This window comes from Xyrauchen texanus, chromosome 10 (assembly GCF_025860055.1).
Source record: "Xyrauchen texanus isolate HMW12.3.18 chromosome 10, RBS_HiC_50CHRs, whole genome shotgun sequence".
Classification (NCBI taxonomy): domain Eukaryota; kingdom Metazoa; phylum Chordata; class Actinopteri; order Cypriniformes; family Catostomidae; genus Xyrauchen; species Xyrauchen texanus.
The window spans coordinates 14,062,546-14,082,086 of record NC_068285.1 but is presented as its reverse complement, the minus strand read 5'-3'; the positions used below and the strand labels follow the sequence as shown (position 1 = coordinate 14,082,086).

Below are 19,541 nucleotides of genomic sequence, written 5' to 3'. Positions count from 1 at the left end.
AGGAGCATAGACACTTAATTTGTTTGTTTTTTTCGTTGCATAGGTTGTCTTTCTTTATTGGGGTGGATTATTTGACCATTCCTGTCACACTAATGCATCATGCACAGGACAAATATAAAAATAAATATGTTTCATATTTATATTTCCCATAAATGTTGAGATATGTACATTAAAAAATTATGGAGAGCATAGAAAGTGTTGGTAAATTCCATTTATTTCACAATAATATTAATTTCGACACTGAATACACACTATGCACATAGATCATGATTTTATAAATGTCAAATTACAAGATACAAACATCCTAATCCATAAACGTTTTGACGATTGAAATATTACAAACGACCTCACATGGCGGAAGTGATTTTGGCGGTGTGCTTTTAATCATTTTGACCTCATTAACCGGAAGTGTAGTCGAGAGGAGTCGGACAGCCCTTCGAGAGAGAGAAAAAAAAAGTGAAAAAAAAAAATTGAGGTGAAAAAAATCGGTAAATCCAAGGGGTTCGGGCGGATTTGGACGAAGTTTCCGAACTGTCCCGGCTCGGAGGAGCCCTGGGGGTTGAAAGGGAATCGCCAGCACCGGTAATTAACAGAGTTATAAATCAATTGTTAATTATTTCTCTAAATTTGAGCAACTCGCGCGCGCGCTTCTCCCCAGTTCTCGCCAGCCGGAAGTCTGCATGAAACTGCGTCTTTCTCGCACTGGCGTCGACGTTTTTTTTCTCTTCGTTTTTTTTTATCCTCGATTTTTTTTTTTCTTCGTTTTTTTTTTCTCAGCGAGACTAACGGAGAGAGGGATGGAGGCATAGGAGGATTATTGTTTGCAAGCGGAAGTTTACATGTTGCATAGCTTTTGGACAGCGCTTGTGCGCATAACAAAAGCTGACATTTTAATGGAGGGTGGTTAGAGAAGCCCTAATGATTTTTTGTCTTTCCAGCTACCTTTCCTTAATACTATCCATGCATAGTTAATTAGTAGTTCACTAAATAGCAACGTGAAGAATGAGCTGGTATTGCATTAGTTAGTGGATTTAAACACATCAGCAACCCTAGATGCCATGCGAAACGAATAAAAAGTTGTTCGCTTGGTGCCCATCCCTTGTTTTTATTTTGGCATGCATACGAAATAAAGTCTATGCAAATATCCATAATAGTTGTCTGTACGTGAGCGGTCCGTGTGCAGTTTTTGCTTGTGACCAGCAATTGCAGTAATTTAGTTCTGACAGTTTTGGTGCAATATCGCGCGACGATGCCTTCTGTTTTGATGCCTATTTACAGCACGCGCTTTAGTGTTGCACATCCATGCCAGTAATGCAGCTGTGGCTGCTCCCATCTGCCATGAAATTAGACCCTATGTGCAATTGCACCAGACAACAGCATATATGTATTTGTAAAGAAAAACAAAATGAAGGTGCGTGTTATCTGTTTTAAAAAAATATTTTTTTTACATAATGGCATTCAGTAAAGTTCAAGATTGAGTTGGCACTTATATATTTTCATTACTTAGTACTTTACGCATGCCATTTACGTTTCGCAGGTTGGGTTGTGCAAGCATCATGATGCCTAACCCAACGCACCTCTTTGCCTGTCCTATGACAAGCATAGGGATGTCCACCAGAAAGATGCACCTATGCCCTTTGCCTCAAGTGAATAAAGATGCATGACATTTGTATGATATTTCAAAGACAGTATCCTATATTAATTGGACTAAGCAAGATGTCATGTGTATTGTGTTGGGTACTTGGGTGTCGAAGTTACATTCATTCTTGCCAAAGTGAATAAACCTTTATACAGCCACACTGGAAACCTATAAAAGGCGAGATGTCGTTTCACAAAGGCAGAGTGGGTGTTTTACAAGTTATGTTGCTTTTCAATTGCAGAAATAATGGAAGATTCCCATTTCAACTCATCATACTTTTGGTCTCCCGTTCCAACAATGCAAGGACAGGTAGACACCTTATTATTGGACTCTCTTGAACAGTACATCGTTGTGTCTTTAAAGGGGACACTATGCTTATAGGGTATAATCTAGTAATCAAAACAACCATAACAGTCGGGATGGCTAAACACCAGCCTCACACTTATTCATGTGACAGTTACACACTAGAAGCCTTGCACAACCATCCAATTAACCCTGCCCTCGCTGCTCTCTCCTTCTCCCCCTTCATCCATCTTTTCATCATATGCACTTATTTCTCAATTCCATCCTCCTTGCTTTTTCTTCCTTCCCTTCTATCCCTTGTTTTTTGTTTTTTCATTCCTTCCTCCTGCGAGTGTAGATTGAGAACGCCATGTTTCTGAATAAGATGAAAGAACAGCTGGGTCCGGAGAAGAGTGGCTCTTTTCCACACTCGTCCACGGCACACTACCCTACGGCGGTGCTTTCGGTGCCAGGCACGGTCACCATGGATGCAGGAGCTGTCGGGAGGGTGTCTAAACAAGAGGGTGGAGGAGGGGGCGGTGCAGGAGGTGGGGGAGTAGGAGTCCAAATGGGAGGCGTCAGTGCACACCTGCACCCGCCTCACACGTCCCAAAACATCACGGTGGTGCCCGTCCCATCTACTGGCATAATGACTGCAGGTGAGTGCTTAGGTTTGCAGTGTAAATTATTGGCTACAATAACTATGGACCCTTTTCACATACTTTGATGATAGGATTCTTTCTTATTAAAGGAACAGATTACCCAAAAACCTTGGTGATCATAAATTCAAGTTACTTTACACTTCCTAGCACCATCTAGTGCTCTGTGCATGTGTCAAGCTTTAGGAAGTGTAATCTAGCTTAAAATCACAAGTTTAATATTGCCTTTATGTACTTTTTGGAGCTTGAAAATGTAGTCACTATTCACTTGCATTGTATGGATGAACAGAAATCATATCTCCATTAAAATAACTTGGTTTGCGTTCTGCGGAAGAAAGTCATTCGAGATTGACATTAAGGTGAGGTAATGGCAAGAGAATTATAATTTTTGGGTGAAATATTCCTTCAAGCAGGTTAAATCAAACTAAACTTTTTTTATAATAATATTTTACTTTGTGTTATGTTACCCTGGCATAATAAAAAAAAAATAGTCACCACTGCCGCAATGGGGTTTCAAATACAGCTGCCAAGTGAATGAAGTTGATCTCTCTGGCTTTTTTTTTTTTAGTTAGTTTTTTTGATGGTCATGTATTTTCTCTCTTTTTCAGCGGGGTTGGTGATCACGACTCCTCAGGGCACACTGGTCACTCCTCCTGCCTCCTCTCAGTCTTTTGTATCTGGACCGCCCACAACGACCATGATTGTGTCCGCACTGCACTCATCCAACACAGGTAAATACCTATATACAATGATCAGCCACAACATTAAAACAACCTGCCTAATATTATGTAGGTCCCCCTCGTGCTGCCACAGCACCATCCTGCATCTCAGAATATTATATTCTTCTCACCACAATTGTAAAGAGTGTTTATTTCAGGTACCATAGACTCTGGCCATTCTCTGTTGACCTCTCATCAACAAGGTGTTTCCATCCACAGAACTCACTGGATGTTTTTTGTTTTTGGTACCATTCAGAGTAAATTATAGAGACTGTTGTGTGTGAAAATCCCAGGAGATCAACAGTTACTCAAACCAGCCCATCTGGCTCCAGCAATCATCCATGCGATTATCTAATCAGCCAATTGTGTGGCTGCAGTGCATAAAATCATGCAGATACAGGTCAGGAGCTTCGGTTAATGTTCACATAATGGACAGGCAGCAGCTATTGAGACAGGGGAAATTCACTTCCAGCATGTACAATCAGCCCTGGTGCCCCCCAGGGATGTGTGCTCTCCCCACTACTCTTCTCCCTCTACACCAATGACTGCATCACCAGGGACCCCTCTGTCAAGCTCCTGAAGTTTGCAGATGACACCCTAACACTGACCCCCCTCACTATTCTAAAGAGCACTGTGGCAGCAGTGGAGTCATTCAGGGTTCCTGAGCACTACCATCTCACAGGATCTGAAGTGGGAGACCCACATTGACGCCATTGTGAAAAAGGCCCAGCAGAGGTTGTACTTCCTTCGCCAGTTGAGGAAGTTCAACCTGCCACAGGCGCTGTTGATACAGTTCTACTCAGCCGTCATTGAGTCTGTCCTGTGCACTTCAATATCTGTCTGATTTGATTCAGCTACGAAATCAGACATCAGAAGACTACAAAGGACCGTTCGGACTGCTGAGTGGATTATTGGTTGCCCCTGCCACCCTTTCAAGAACTGAACACTTCCAGATTGCTGTAAAAATCACTTTGGACCCCACTCACCGTGCCATTACCTTTTTGAACTGTTGCCTTCTGGCCAACTCTTCAGAGCTCTGAGCACCAGAACCGCAAGGCAGAGGAACTGTTTTTTTCCCCTCAGGCTATCCATCTCATAAACAGTTAAAACTGCCCCATTGAGCAATAATTATGTGCAATACACAGTTTAGTCTATTTATATTATCTAACATATCCTCTTCTGCCATTACATACAAATGAAAAAAAAAAAACAACACTTTTTGCACTGTACATAACATACTGTATTTTTGTACTTTATATAACGGATTTGTTTTAGATTTGCACAATGTATGTGTATGTATGTGTGTGTGTGTATATGTATGAAGGTGTGTGTCTGTGTGCATGTACATATATGAATAATTAATTATATATATATATATATATATATATATATATATATATATATATATATATTATTATTTTATTATTATCTATCTCTTGCTGCTGTTTTTGTATTGTTGTGCACTTGAAGCTCCTGTCACCAAGACAAATTCCTTGTATGTGTCAGCATACTTGGCAATAAAGCTGATTTTGACATAAACAATCAGAATGGGGAAAAAATGTGGTCTCAGTGATTTGGATGATGGCATGTTTGTTGGTGCCAGATGGGCTGGTTTGAGTATTTCTGTAACTGCTGATCTTCTGGGATTTTCACGCACAACAGTCTCTAGAATAACTCAGAATGGTGCCAAAAACAAAAAACATCCAGAGAGTGGCAGTTCTGTGGACAGAAATGCCTCGTTGATGAGAGAGGTCAACAGAGAATGGCCAGACTGGTTCAAACTGACAAAGTCTACAATAACTCAGATAACCGCTCTGTACAATTGTGTGAGAAGAATATAATCTCAGAATGCTATTCTGAAATGCAGGTTGGCGACGTTTTGGCAGCACTGGGGGACCTACACAATATTAGGAAGGCGGTTTTAATGTTGTTGCTGATCGGTGTACAGTCAAGTAGCTTGTGTAAACCGCATATTTTCTTTTTTACTTTTAAAACATTCTATGATTGTTAATAGGGGTGTAACGGTTCACTCATCTCACAATTCTGTTCGGTTCAATATACTGAGCTCACGGTTCAGTTCAGTTTATGATTCTTTAAATTAAGCCTGAATCAAGAAAAGTTAAGATTTTAAAGTTTTATTATTATTACTTTAAAGATAAGTGCAAACATTTCAAGTTTAGCACTGTTATTATAAGTGCCGTGTGTCCCATCAGAGATGTACTGGGATTAAAAATCAGTGATTCAGCCACCAGAACAGGACAACGGTGACACCAAATGGAAATATTAGCTCATAATTCGCTTTGAAGAAAATATGGAAAAATGTGTTGTCTTTGACTCTCATACATATACTGTCACTGATTACTTACAGTTAAAATATTTTAAATTAAAGTAATATTATTACTAATCTAAAATAATATTGTCTCTGATTACATCTAAATATTATTTTAAAAACATATTTCATGGAAGTGCACGCTTATCCATTTAAATAATTTCTCTATTTAAAATCGCTATTTAGAATTCGATCTGTTTGGTAACCATGGCAATTTCAGTTAGGATCTCATTCAGGACTAAAGATATTACAGAGTAACACTTCCTAAATGCATTATCCTATCTTAACTACAGTTAGGATTTTGTCTTCTGTAAAATGGATTTGTGAAAATCCTTACTTAACTGATCAGATCTTGACTTAAAAGAGGAAGTTTTCTGTAATACGCCCCCAGATCCCTCCATGCTAAAAAGCACTTCTGTCTCCCGCTCTCTATGTTACATTCGCTTTTACATGGTTGCACTTTCAGTTCTCACAGATTCAGCTAGTAATTGCATTTTTGAGCTCCTTGTGTGCATTGAAGCGATGTATGCCCACGCTGCTTAGGACGTCGCTCATATTGGATACAGAAGCTTGTAAAAATAATAAAACAAACGTAAACTGTCCAATCATAAAGCAGTTGTTGCATGGTGATTTTACACAAGTGTAACTGATAAATTGGCCTGGTTGTTTTTTGAACCAAGCTGTCCAGGAGCTGGTCAACTAAATAAAGTGAAACTTTCAAGCAGAATATAGAGTTAACGTAACAAAACATACCATCCTCCATCGTGGACTCCAGCCGTGGTCGAGTCCAGGGCACTCTCCCCACCTATTGGTCACTGGTCTAGATAGCGTTCATTTGGACGAACCACTTCCACTTTTCCTTGATGGTTCTGTAGTCAATTTAAAGTTTTTTTTAACTTTTTCCTTCACTGTTGGTAGGTCCGGTGGTAGCCGTGTGCTGAGACAATTCCTGAAGTACTTTTTAGTTTCGCTTGTTGCTAACGTGAGGACCGTATGCACCTCGTTTATTGACCATGGCTGGTTTTACGCACAGCCATTTCTTTTTACAATTCGAAATTCACGTGAACAAATGATACTGCTATCACTGTAGTTAACTTTAAAACTAGCGGGCTGATATCCTGTGTCGAAAATACATTGACGCTGGTAGTGATGATTCTCTCTGACCAATCAGTTATCTGCGGGGTTTTGACGTCACATTTAGGCTTGGAACCTTGACCGAGGTGGTACTAAAAAAAATTACCAGGTACTACCCACAGTGGAAAACCCCCAAAAAGCGAGCAGAATCGAGTCGAGTTGTACCGTACAGTGGAAAAGTCCCATTCTTAGCTAGGTCCTCATGGTGCCGCGGTTACTCAACTCAGTCCGGATGGTGGAGGACAAGTCTCAGTTACCTGATGGGATTGACCTAAAAGAGACAATAGGACAAATCCCATTTGATGGCTTCTGTTGAAAACCTCCTTAGATAGTAGTTGATGATTAGCTTAGTGCTAATATTTATAGCATGTGCTTAATTCTGAACTTTAAACATTTACATTTACATTTATGCATTTGACAGACGCTTTTATCCAAAGCGACTTCTTTAAAACACAAATAGTTTCCCTTTCACTGTCTTAAAACACCAGACACACTTGTGCATGATTTTTCCTACTCCGCCAATCTCATAGCTAAAAATTTCCTGAGAAGTGAAAGCAAGAGTGATTTTGGGAGGGATGGAGGAAGGATGAAAGAAGGGATAGATAATGGAAGGAGAAAGGGAGGTAGGGACAGCGAGCTCTATATGTTGAGTGTGTTCTGCTCTTTTCTATCAGAAGATGGCTGGCCCTCCTCCCTCTATTTCCACAGTCACAGTAAGTATAATAGCACATGTACATTGTTACCAAATACTGGAAGGGAATGTCACCCACTTCCTACTTTAAAGAGACATGGCATTAGATGTAATTAGATTTGTTTTTTAAAGTCATCCATAAGTTAATAAATTGATATAGATTAACTGATTTCATAGAAGACTTCTTTAATTGCTTTCAAAAACACCAAAACAGAGTAAACCATTCAATATTGTTTCAGATATTATCCTCTACTTGCAAAAATTCAGGAAGAAATGTACAGCTATACTGTGCATTATGCATTGTCCTAGCAGCTGGGAGAATGCCATATCTTTACATTTGTGTTTAATGTATTTGCCTTTTTGGTGACATTAACAGACAAGAAAGAGGATGGCAGTATTCCACAAGCTGTAGTCATGCCAGCACCCTCGAAGCGTGGCAGAAAGAAGAAGTCTATGATGCCACGGGTCGGTCCTGTTGCAGCCCACACACTTGCCACAGGAAATGATCCGCTGATTCTTGCGCACCTGGCTGCTGGGGGACAGGTGAGACGTTGCAGAGGTGTCCTTAATTAAAAGTCTTCAAATAACAAGAAGTTCAGTTGTTAATGGATGATTAAAAACCATCATGCATTTTTGGTCTATCTAGTTTATTTATTTAGCTTTATTACAAAATTATACATTTCCTAATCTATCGTACCCATTGTTATGAGTTTGGCCTCTGAAGGACAATAGATGCTGACTGGTGAATAAGTCAGGTTTACCAGTTTTAAGCTGCTAAATGAAGTTCCCTTCTCACAGCATAACACAAGTGACCCCTACGACCTCTCCAACGATGAGGATGATCATACAGGCAAAGATGGGAATAAGACCTACAGGTACATCAGATTAAGCAACACCTATATTCATACGGACAGGGTACCTTAACACTTGATCTGCCAGCTCGGTTCATCTTAGTTCTTGGTGTGCATATAGCACTGCAACACTGTTTTGCAGCTGTATTAATGGTCTTCTTTGAATCAGAGTGGTGGCTTCTTAGCTGCTTTCTTAGTAAAATATACCAAATTTTATTCTCAATCAGTTTGGTAAGATAGCATCTGCCAAGAACATAAATATAATGCATTGTAAAGTAGTTTATATAACATTTTTGGCAATATAATATTTTTTACATTGAATCAGTGTTTAAAATAAAGACATTAACAATCATTTAAAGAGTCTCTCAAAACTCATATTTGTTTCCTCTTCTGATTTTCATCATAGATGCCGGATGTGTGCAGTGACTTTCTTCAGTAAATCAGACATGCAGATTCATGCCAAGTCTCACACAGAGGCGAAACCGCATAAATGTCCTCACTGCTCTAAATCCTTCGCCAACTCCAGCTATCTGGCGCAGCACATCCGCATCCACAGCGGGGCCAAACCCTACACCTGCTCCTACTGCCAGAAAACCTTCAGACAGCTCAGCCACTTACAGCAGCATACACGGTACTGAACTGATCGAGCATGTTTACATGTTACTTCCAATGGGAGGTACTAGGGCTGTTTTACTGAAATATTTCCAAAGTTCAAATACTAATTTGTATTCAAATTTTAAAGACATTATTTCAGGTTGGGGGAAAATCGGCAAGATATAAAGTTTTTATATCAACGTTGTCTCCTACGTCCACAAGAGGGTGCAACAAATGAAAACAAATAGTGTTGTGAAGTTGTAGCGATTGTTTTTTTGCAAAGAATATACCGTAATTTCCGGACTATTGAGCGCACCTGAATATAAGCCGCACCCACTGATTTTTAAATAAAATATTATTTTAAACATAAATAAGCCGCACCTGTCTATAAGCCGCAGGTGCCTACTGGTACATTGAAACAAATGAACTTTACTCAGGCTTTAACAAAACACGGTGTGGCAGCGGTGGCGTGGTCAAGCGCCCGTCCGGGAGAGAAAAGCAGTAAGGGCGCTTACACCTGAGCTAAATTATGTCTAACACCGGTGTCTAATTTCAGTAAGCATGGGGAGAGCGGCATAAAAAGGCAGCAGCCACAGAGCTGAGAGAGTGACACACGTCAGTCTAGTGTTGGCGCATAGAAGAATTGAGAAACTTTATAAAATTGATTGTAAACATTGCTGTGGCCATTAAAAGCCTTACCTGGAACGTCAAGTGCCCTGCTGAAAACTGTCACACTGGTGCCCGTGTGACAGTTTTCCCAAGAAGGACACGTGAAGCAGGGCACTTGAAATTAGACACCGGTGTTAGACATAATTTAGCGCAGGTGTAAGCGCCCTTACAGCTTTTCTCTCCGGACGGCGCTTGACCACGCCCGCTGCCACACACGGCTTGTAATAAAACATTTGCAGTAAACAGTAGCCTACCAAGAAAGTCATTGGTCACTATCTTCCTCGTCCTGTGCACTGAAACCACTGAAGTCATCTCCTTCGGTGTCGGAGTTGAATAGCCTCAGATTTAGTTGTCTTTTTGCACTCAGTCAATTCCTCACGCTGCTGTTTCCAACGTCTTATCATCGACTCATTAAGACCAAGCTCCCGTGCAGCAGCTCTATTTCCTTTTCCAACAGCCAGATCAATCGCCTTCAACTTGAAAGCAGCATCATATGCGTTTCTCCATGTCTTTGCCATGATGAGGGTGACAAAATGACTACCGTAATCAGAATGATGGGAAGTTTGAGCGCGCTCGATTTAATCTAAAGAGTAAACAAAAAAAGTTGTTTTGACCTTAACCCGTTCGGCAATTTCATTGGTCTAATGAAAGTTTCACGCCGCCAAAAAACTGAGCATGTCACAGAATGTTTTTTTTTTTTTTTTTTTTTGAAAGCGGGAAAAATCCATATATTAGCCACGTCATTGTATAAGCCGCGAGGTTCAAAGCGTGGGAAAAAAGTTGCGGCTTATAGTCCGGAAATTACGGTATCTGGCTGTTATCGAGTGTGCTTAATGATAAAGCTAAAAGTTTTAATCAGTTCATTTTTTCAAATATTAAGAAAGTAAAATGAGAAAATAAACACTTGAATAGATGGATCTATATTTACATAGTGATGTACAGTAGCCTATACCAGTGCCTGATACTACCACAGACTCAAGTTTCATAATACTGTTGACACAACATTGTTTTTCTCTAAATACAGTTGTATTTACGCACCTAATCTTTGTGCCGCAAGATGCTGATAAGAGAGCAAGGCATTATCAAGACACAACCGCCAAAGATTTCCACATCTGGTGGCCGTTCTCTCTGAATATGTCTGTCTTTTTCTATCTAGCATGCGCTAGACAGTTGTGGTTGCGCCGTGCCTTGCTGTTTTTTCAGCATCCCGTGTAGCAAAGATGCATTTTTTTTAGATGCTGTCTCGATGTAAAAGGAGTTGCACTTCGTCTGTTTTAGCCAAAGAATGGAAGTCTTTGTGAGTGCTTGGCACACATCCAAAATTCGAATGCTCATTTTAGCACTTGAGAGGGGACCTATTATGCAAAATTCACTTTTACATGGTATTTGAACATAAATGTGTGTTGGCAGTGTGTGTAGACAACCACCCTATAATGATAAAAACCCACACTTTCTTCCCCCAACAACTAATGTTCTATTTGTTTCATTTAATTCTTGGCACCTTTTAGGTCTCTCAGTGTCATCTTTGTTTGTACATTGTACTACCTTTTCTACATTGTGTACTACAAATAAAATAAAAATTAAAAATTATTTTAATTTTTTTGCTCTGCTACTTGACCTCAAATGTTGTTCAACTTTTATCCTCATCCTCCATATTTTTTTCCTTTAAGTATTTGTTTAAGAGTGACTTCTTTCAATGCTGGTTGATAAGACATTGCAAAGGTTGTAGGTAGGGAAGGGGGGGGTGAATAAGAGAGAGGATAAGTTGATTGTGCATTGTGTTTTTGTGTGCTGTGTTTCAAAACTTAGACACAAGAAAGAGCACACAGCTATAAGCATGAAACTTATGACACATGAGTATAATTTGATAATTTATTGTTTTTTAATACATCTCTCTGTTTTTTTTCTCTTTTCATACCCTTCCCTTCATCCCTTGTTAGAAACCACACAGAGGGAAAACCGCACAAGTGTCCTCACTGCTCCAAATCGTTTGCCAACTCCAGCTACCTGTCCCAGCACATCCGCATTCACAGCGGGGCCAAACCCTACACCTGCTCCTACTGCCAGAAAACCTTCAGGCAGCTCAGTCACTTACAGCAGCATAACAGGTAACAGACAATGACAGATAGAATCAGTATTCTAACATATATATTCCAGGTGCTCTTCTCCTTGCATTCCTCTTCCTTTCCTACTCCGTCATGTGTCATAGTGTAGTTAGGTGAGGTTAGGTTATGTGGATGTGGTAGGCATCCTGGAAATGAAAGTGGTGGTTTAGATTTTGTAGAATGACAGTTGATGTGATCTATAAATCCCCATGTTCTGTAGTTAATTGCCTTAATTTGTATTTTATTTTTTGAAGGATCCATACTGGTGATAGGCCATATAAGTGTGTCCATCCCGGCTGTGAGAAAGCTTTCACCCAACTTTCCAACCTCCAGGTAACCATATTTTCATCTGATCAATAAGGCTTGGCACATACAACGCTTTTGTGAGTATAGAGTAATTTTCCGACTATGAAATAATGTGTATCTGAAACATCACCTTGTACTGTTAAAGATATGCTCATAATGGAAGGTTTTAAACTAACACCATCTACAAAATGTTGTACAGTTACTAATATTTTTCTCTTTGAAATATTCCCACAGTTTTGTGTGTGCGCTAGACAATGTTGGTTTCATTCACTTCACAACTACCCTAACGGATGTCACATTTTTTCTTCCCCACAGTCTCATCGGAGACAGCACAACAAGGACAAGCCATACAAATGTCACAACTGTAATCGCGGTTACACAGATGCAACTAGCTTGGAGGTTCACTTGTCTACACATACTGTGAAACATGCCAAACTCTACTCCTGTGGCCTCTGCAACCGCGCATACACATCTGTAAGACCCCACCCGGATCACCCAAATGCTTTCTCTAGTCTATTGCTACATTTTCTGATTTTTATTTTCCAAATTATGAATGGGAAAGATTTTTAGAGATATCAGACATTTATTTGGAGAAAGCAAGGACATAGGAATGGTAGTTTACATGTTTGCTAACTTGATTTTGTTTTACAAGAATTACTGAATGAACTTATCTTTATACTGATATATTCTTGGCAATATTGCTGTACATTGATATATTTTCCCCTTTTGTGTCAAAACTTTTTATCTAAATCCTTTTGTTTTGATATTTGTCTTCAATAGGAGACGTACCTGATGAAACACATGCGAAAACACAACCCAGACCCTCTGGCGGTAGCAGCTGCGGTGGCTGCACAGCAAGCCCAGCAGGGACAGAACCCGGCTCAGCCCTTGGGTGGAGGAACTGGCAGGGGTCGTGGGCGAGGTAGGGGTGCTGGAGCTGCGCCTACAGGTGCCGGAACAGTGTCTCAAGCACAGAACCAGCCCAATCCCTCCACACCAACAAGTTATCCTGTTACAGTGGGAATGTCCTGTCCTTTTGACCTGCATCAGTACAAGACCGTTTCAGCTGGAGAGATCCAGTACAAGCCAGTCAGCGTGGCCGACTTGGTGGCCCACAAAGACCTCTGCCTCACCGTTTCCACCTCGGCCATCCAGGTGGAGCACATGAACTCGTAGAGGAATTAACTCCCAAGAGAATGAGAGAGAGAAGGGTGAGAAGACATGGACCAGAATTGGGAATGAAAATAAAAACACTGCCTTAGGACAAAAGAGGAATTCGAAATACAGACTGGCAAGTTTGCTGACGGAAAGAAAAGGAAAGATGAAGGTGGGCTTGCGGGAGCAGCAGCAGCACATGAACTATACAAATTGTCTTTCTTAAGACTTGCTCTGCAGTGTCACAGAAAAGGCTTTAAGCTGCCATGACAGCACAACAAGCCCATATTATGCTAATTTACAGGTTCATGATTTTATTTTCGGGGTAACTAGAATAGTAGCCATATCACCCTGTAGGCAAGACTGGTTGCCTACTGAAGCTAAGCAGGGCTGAACCTGGTCAGTACCTGGATGGGAGACCTCCTGGGAAAACTAAGGTTGCCGCTGGAAGAGGTATTTGGGAGGTCAGCAAGGGGTGCTCACCCTGTGGACTCTTAAGTCCTAATGCCCCAGTATAGTGACGGGTACACTATACTGTAAAAAGGCACCGTCCTTCAGATGAGACGTTAAACCGAGGTCTTGACTCTCTGTGGTCATTAAAAAGCCCAGGACACTTCTTGAAAATACTAGGGGTGTAACCCCAGTGTCCTGGACAAATTTCCCTCATTGACCCTTATCAATCATGGCTTCCTTATAATCCCCATCCATTAATTGGCTGTATCATTCCACTCTCTCCTCTCCACCAAAAGCTGTTGTGTGGTGAGCATACTTGTTGAGGAGAGTCCCCTGTAAAGTGTAAAGTGCTTTGAGTGTAGTGTCAGAAAAGCGCTATATAAATGTAAATTTAATTTGTTCATTCAAAAGGTTTACATGCTTTATGTTCAAAAAACACATTATTTTTCTCATACTCTACATTGCTGTAACATCTATTTTCATCCTCTGCTCAAACGCTCTGATTCTCTTTATAGCCCCCCTTTCAGAATAGCCCAGTGTGCTCTGATTGGTCAGCTGGCCTAGTCTGTTGTGATTGGTCAACCACGTGTCGGAAATGTAATGTCCCTTACCATAACTGAGTTTCAGGCTTCCTTAACAGCTGTAAACACTACGGTAACAATGGCATTGGTTTTTGCCGTACCAGTTTGAGTCCGATAATGAAGGTTTGGAAGAACAAGCTGATCGACCCGAACCACCTTCGCAAGCACGACTTGAGCAGGACTTTTCACTGTGGTAAGCTTCAGTTTTGTTGCTGTCTTACAAGTACACTGATGATTATTGTGAACCTAACAAAGCTTCAAGTAAAAGACACATAGTGCATCTAAGTTAGTCGCATTTTGCTGGAATGGGTGTAGCCAAAGTTTTTTCACCTGAGCTATGAACGGAGAACAGAGGCGAACTCACGGTTAGTGAGCAATTTAGTCGTGGACTACCGTGGATAGCGGTAAGATTACAGCTTGTAATTATATAAGACTCTTGAGATCAACCATTTTGTTTCACAGTTTTAGGTAAATGCAGGCCCACAGCTGAATAGTAAACCCTTACCAAAACAATACAATTACATAGCAAGTTAGACTTCTGTGGATTGCAGATGTAAAATAACTTTTGTAAAAATAAATCCATCTCCACACTTGATTACTATTCATGATAGTAAGAACTACAAACAATCTTCATAATTCTACACAGCTGTAGGTAAAAGTGGGGCCACAGCTGATAAGCAAATCTATTTCAACACAATAACATTAGCTAGCACGATAGCAGAGGCCTACAGCTGTGCACTGAGTGTACACTGTACACACAAAACTCTGCATTTGCACTCTCGGTAGCAGATAAATCCACAATTAATCAAGTATACTTACAGGGTTGTGATCCTGGAGCGCCAGATTGTCCTAACAAATTGGGAACCTCACCATCTTTGAGGAGTAACCGTATTGAAAATCCGGCATTGGTTGTGATTGTACTGGTGCGGAATATTTAAAATAAGTTTTAACCACAGATATTTCAATTCGTCTGCCTTTGGAAGTCCAAACAAAGACGTTTTGTTTTCGCAATGATGAAAACCGCATCATCTTGACATGTTGACAACACTAACCCAACTCATCCTGGCGGGCGGGCCAAAGTAGCCTTTAGGCGGGCATTATGCAAATGCGTTACAAAGTGGTGTAGATACTTTACAGAAAAAATGGCTGGACTACGAACCAGCCGTTTCATGTAGTTCTTGAGCAGTGTTGTCTGTGGGAGAGAATAACTTCGTGCTTTTTAACGTTGCAGACCTTTTGCATGCACAAACAGCTACATTACGCTCTAAAAGGACAGGTAAAATCCCAAAAAGCATAATAGGGCCTCTTTAATACATTTATTGATCATTTATACACTATCAATGTCCAGCCCAGATTTTTTATTTTGCCCTTTTGCCACTATTGAGGAATGTACGCAAGAACCGTGGATTAACAGTGTAAATATTTTTAATTTATGGTTCCCATTTACTCCTTTTCCTCCAAAAGGGTGCTGGTGTTAGAGCCAGTGCTCTGCCAGGTAATCTGCAAAGCTCTTTCGGAAACAGATTGCATTTCCACCGAGAGCAGAACAATGACGTAACTGACAATGTTTCTACATAACCTGCCAACAAACAAACATTGCTTGTCAAGGCCCGTTTATGAGTCTTACTCCTAGTTTTGAGAAAAAAATGTAACATCCAAATTCATTTAATTCAGCATCTTTATGCTAGTTCAGGCTGGTTTGAAGTCATATGTCAAATGTATAATGAATAGAATATAATATAATAGATGAATATTTGTGTAGTCATATAATGTGCAACATTTTAGTATTGAAGAAGCAGGTCGTCTAAATAAGTGCAAACTCTGAGATGCGGCATTTCTCCATGTGTCGATAGTTGCTTTTTGGAACTATCGTTATCGGCAAAAATCGATGCTGATAGTTTTTTCATAATTTCTTCATTTCAAAATAAGAGTTCCTGGTGTATTTCGGGCTTGTTTATTCTTAAAAGTCCCCCGTTCCCCAAATCTTTTTTCTTTTTTTTTTTTCTGGATATTTTTGTTGAACAATAAACTGCATCTGAGATTTTATTCATTTAAGACTCTTTTTTTTTTTTTTTTTCTGTGCCCGTCATAGTAAGGATATCTAAATATGTATTTTTTTTTACATTTCTAAAAATCGATTTTAAAAACTATCGGCCGATTAATCGGTTATCAGCCTTTCCCACACCTTAGTTATCATTTTTGGCAAAGTCCACTATATGATGACCACTAATAATTATGCTCTTCTGTTATATTACTACATAATGAATCGTGAGATATGTGTTGTGAGGTGGTTGGTGACAATCAGCCCCTTTTGTTTTTTGCGTCTTTATTCATTTTCATTAGCCTAGCCACAACCCTATGAAGCACCTTTTCTTCGGTGGAAATGCATGGAAAGGCACCAGATTGGGCACAGGCTCCAGCACCATGTTGGTGGAAAAGGAGGTTAAGCTATAGACTAAGCTATTAACTTTGAGTTAATTTTGTTGCAGGAACTGTGCCAGAATTAATGACAGAGGACACATTTTTAAACAGGTAATTAAGGTTACATTTAAGGTTACTTTCCAGTTCTTTTTTCAAGTTGTGCAAACGTATTCCACTTATTTATTTCGCATACAGAGGCACATTTAGACTGCAGATTTCCCTCTTTCATCCTGTTTACAAAATTACTACTAGTTTACGTTTACTGGAGTATTCCAGAGCCTCAAATGGCACATGCATACCTGCATTGCATTGTAACATTTTGCCAGTATGAGTCATGATTTAAAATTTGTATAGTTATAGGGACAAACGTAAAAGCTTTCTAGTTACCGTACCGCACTTACAATCTGTTATGAAGTTTTAATGCCTTGATGACACTGCATTGCTAGCCTTCTGATTGACATTTTAAGTCAAAGTGCAACTGGTTTGTCACTACCGGCTGAGACCTGTTGGAAAGTAGAAAGAGGTGTTTAAGTTAAAGACTGCACTAAAGGGGATGATAAAACAATGCTAAAGGTTATATGGGATATGGCACTTAAATGAACTTTTTTTATTCATTGTTTCTGTCTTTCATAATTATATTTTAGCCTTTTATCACACGTATGTATTTTCTATTGTCCTTGTGTTTGAATGGTGTGTGTGTGTGTGTGTGAGAGAGAGAGAGAGAGAAGGGTTGATTAAAAGAGCATTTAAGAGAACATTTAAAGAAAGAGATGAATGTGTGGAAACATCTATAAAGTTGTCTTTTTTTTTTTACCTAAAAGATTTGAATCAATTTATATTCTCTTGACCCTCCCTACAAAGAGTGTTTCTTTTGTTTCCAGAAAGGGAGGGAGATAAAAATTATTGTGCACACAACAATTTGGTTACCAGGTACTATTTAGTAGTATTATTATTATTTTTTTTTACTTTATTACCAACTATTAACTATTATTTTTTTATGCAATTATAACCATTATCATCCATTATCCATTGGGAGTTACTGTGTATATATTGAGAATGTGTTCAAAAAAAAAAGGGAAGGATTGTCTTTCTGGTGCAGTTGAAATATGATTTTAAAAATGAATTAAAAAGGCAACATTAGAGATCAGAATAGAGGATGTTATCATTGCTAAAACATCCAATCACTGACCTCCATGATGCCATCTGTGTCCTGTAATCAGCCAGGTGAATGGCTGGTCCTCCATGTATAATCCTTGTTGTAGCCCATTATATGTCTTTGAAAATTTCACAGTTCTCAATATATATGAATTAGTGTTACTTTTGTTGCTCCTAATACTTATTAACTACTCTTAAGGATGACTTTATTGTATAGATCAACACTCATTCATCCAACTGTAACTGTTTCTCCTTATTTGAACAATAAAAAAAACATTTTACTGGAACAACTGTGATATCAGATGCAATCTGGATTATACAGTACATGTAAAGACGTATATATTAGGAGACTCTCTGGAGTATAAAAGCAGTGTCTTTTGATATTCAAATATTTTTGTCCTACTTAGTGAGTAAAATCTATTGTTTTCATACTAGGGTTAGACCGATATATTGGTTTTACAGATTAATTGGAGTCAACAGTTGCTTTTTTTGAGTTATCTGCAAAACTCTATGCCGATAGATGACGAAGGTTTTTATTTTATTTTATTAATGTGATTTACAATCATGTGGGGATTTGCTGTATCTAAATCTTTCACCATTGACAATATTCATCCATATTTTATCCTCACTTCAATGCATATTTTCTTATTTGATATCAAGTGTTCTAAACTGAAGCGAGGGCATACAAAGAAAAATGTCTCTTAACTTCATATTTTAGTAAAAAAAACCTGATTCATTAAACATCATCTGGTGAAAAATCTACATATACAAAACTCTTCATCTGGTGAATAGAGTCTATAAAAATCTTAATTTGTAACAGAGCAAAGTCTCTGTAATTTCAAAATACGAGTCCCTTGTGTGTTTGGGGTTTGTTAACAGATAAAAGTCCCATGTTCTGCATTAAAATGTTTCGTTTATTATTGGGATTTTGGTTGAACATAAACTGCATCTGGGTTTTATTCATTTTTGACTCTTGTAGCCTTGATTTTCTTAAATTTCCATTATCGGTTTTGGCAAAATCCAAAAAAACCCTCTATTTTATACTTTCAATAATTTGATCACTCTGATAATGAGTTTGAATTGCCTGCTCAAATTAATTTTTTTAAATGGCATTGGTTATATGTAGTATCTCTTTGACTTTTTTCATATTTTCTAAGCCATGAAACTTAAATATCTCTTTCCAAAAACATTGTGTTTTAAACATTTATTGTCTCTAAACTTACTGATTAAGTTTGGTACAGGTGTACTATTATCACTTTTTCAATGAGGGACTTTTTAAGTAGTTTTAATTGTTAACAAACAAAGACAAGTCAGTTCTGTTCTTTGCTGTCGGTAGATAAGAGTTAAGGCATTTATATGTATTAGTGCAGCAGATTCACTGCCTGTTCACTGTCGGACATCTTTGACAGTGCAGAAAATCTCAATAACGGTTGGTCAAGATTACAATCAAGAAACATATTTCAAATCAGCAATAAAATGTCATAATATTGAATCATAAATTGTGCTTCACCTCATTTTACGCTAAAACACGCGCTTCTCTCGGATTATCTAATGCGCATGCGTGTAGGTTGTCTGTATCTAAATGTGATTTGCTCTTTTACCTGTAAGGCGGGAATTCCTTTCTACATCCGGTGTGCGCTAGAGCTCCTTGGGTGGGCGTTCCAATATCTCCCATTCATTTGAGCGGAAGAGGCCTATGTTAGCTAAATTAGCTCACTACATCTTTCTACATTCAACATCACAGGTGCCTGCACATTTTCTAGTCAGAAAGTATGGTGTACTTTAAATTGTGAAAGCA

The 19,541-nt window shown here is 39.1% G+C and overlaps 1 protein-coding gene across 3 annotated transcripts; it reads left to right on the top strand.

Annotated features, from left to right (window-relative positions):
• Window positions 1-181: 181 nt before the first annotated feature.
• On the top strand, window positions 182-19,207 carry znf384a (zinc finger protein 384 a). 3 transcript variants are annotated; one of them, XM_052135726.1, is made up of 12 exons: window positions 182-582; window positions 1,881-1,948; window positions 2,280-2,580; window positions 3,189-3,311; window positions 7,437-7,475; window positions 7,830-7,996; window positions 8,252-8,328; window positions 8,711-8,935; window positions 11,508-11,675; window positions 11,927-12,005; window positions 12,294-12,452; window positions 12,759-19,207. In XM_052135726.1, exons 2-12 carry the CDS (start codon window positions 1,886-1,888, stop codon window positions 13,152-13,154), a joined length of 1,797 nt encoding a protein of 598 aa, XP_051991686.1. In that variant the 5' UTR covers window positions 182-582; window positions 1,881-1,885; the 3' UTR covers window positions 13,155-19,207. The 3 variants fall into 3 exon arrangements, with proteins under 3 accessions (XP_051991686.1, XP_051991688.1, XP_051991687.1); XM_052135728.1 differs by lacking the exon at window positions 1,881-1,948; XM_052135727.1 differs by lacking the exon at window positions 7,437-7,475 and having other exon boundaries at window positions 251-582.
• Window positions 19,208-19,541: the final 334 nt, after the last annotated feature.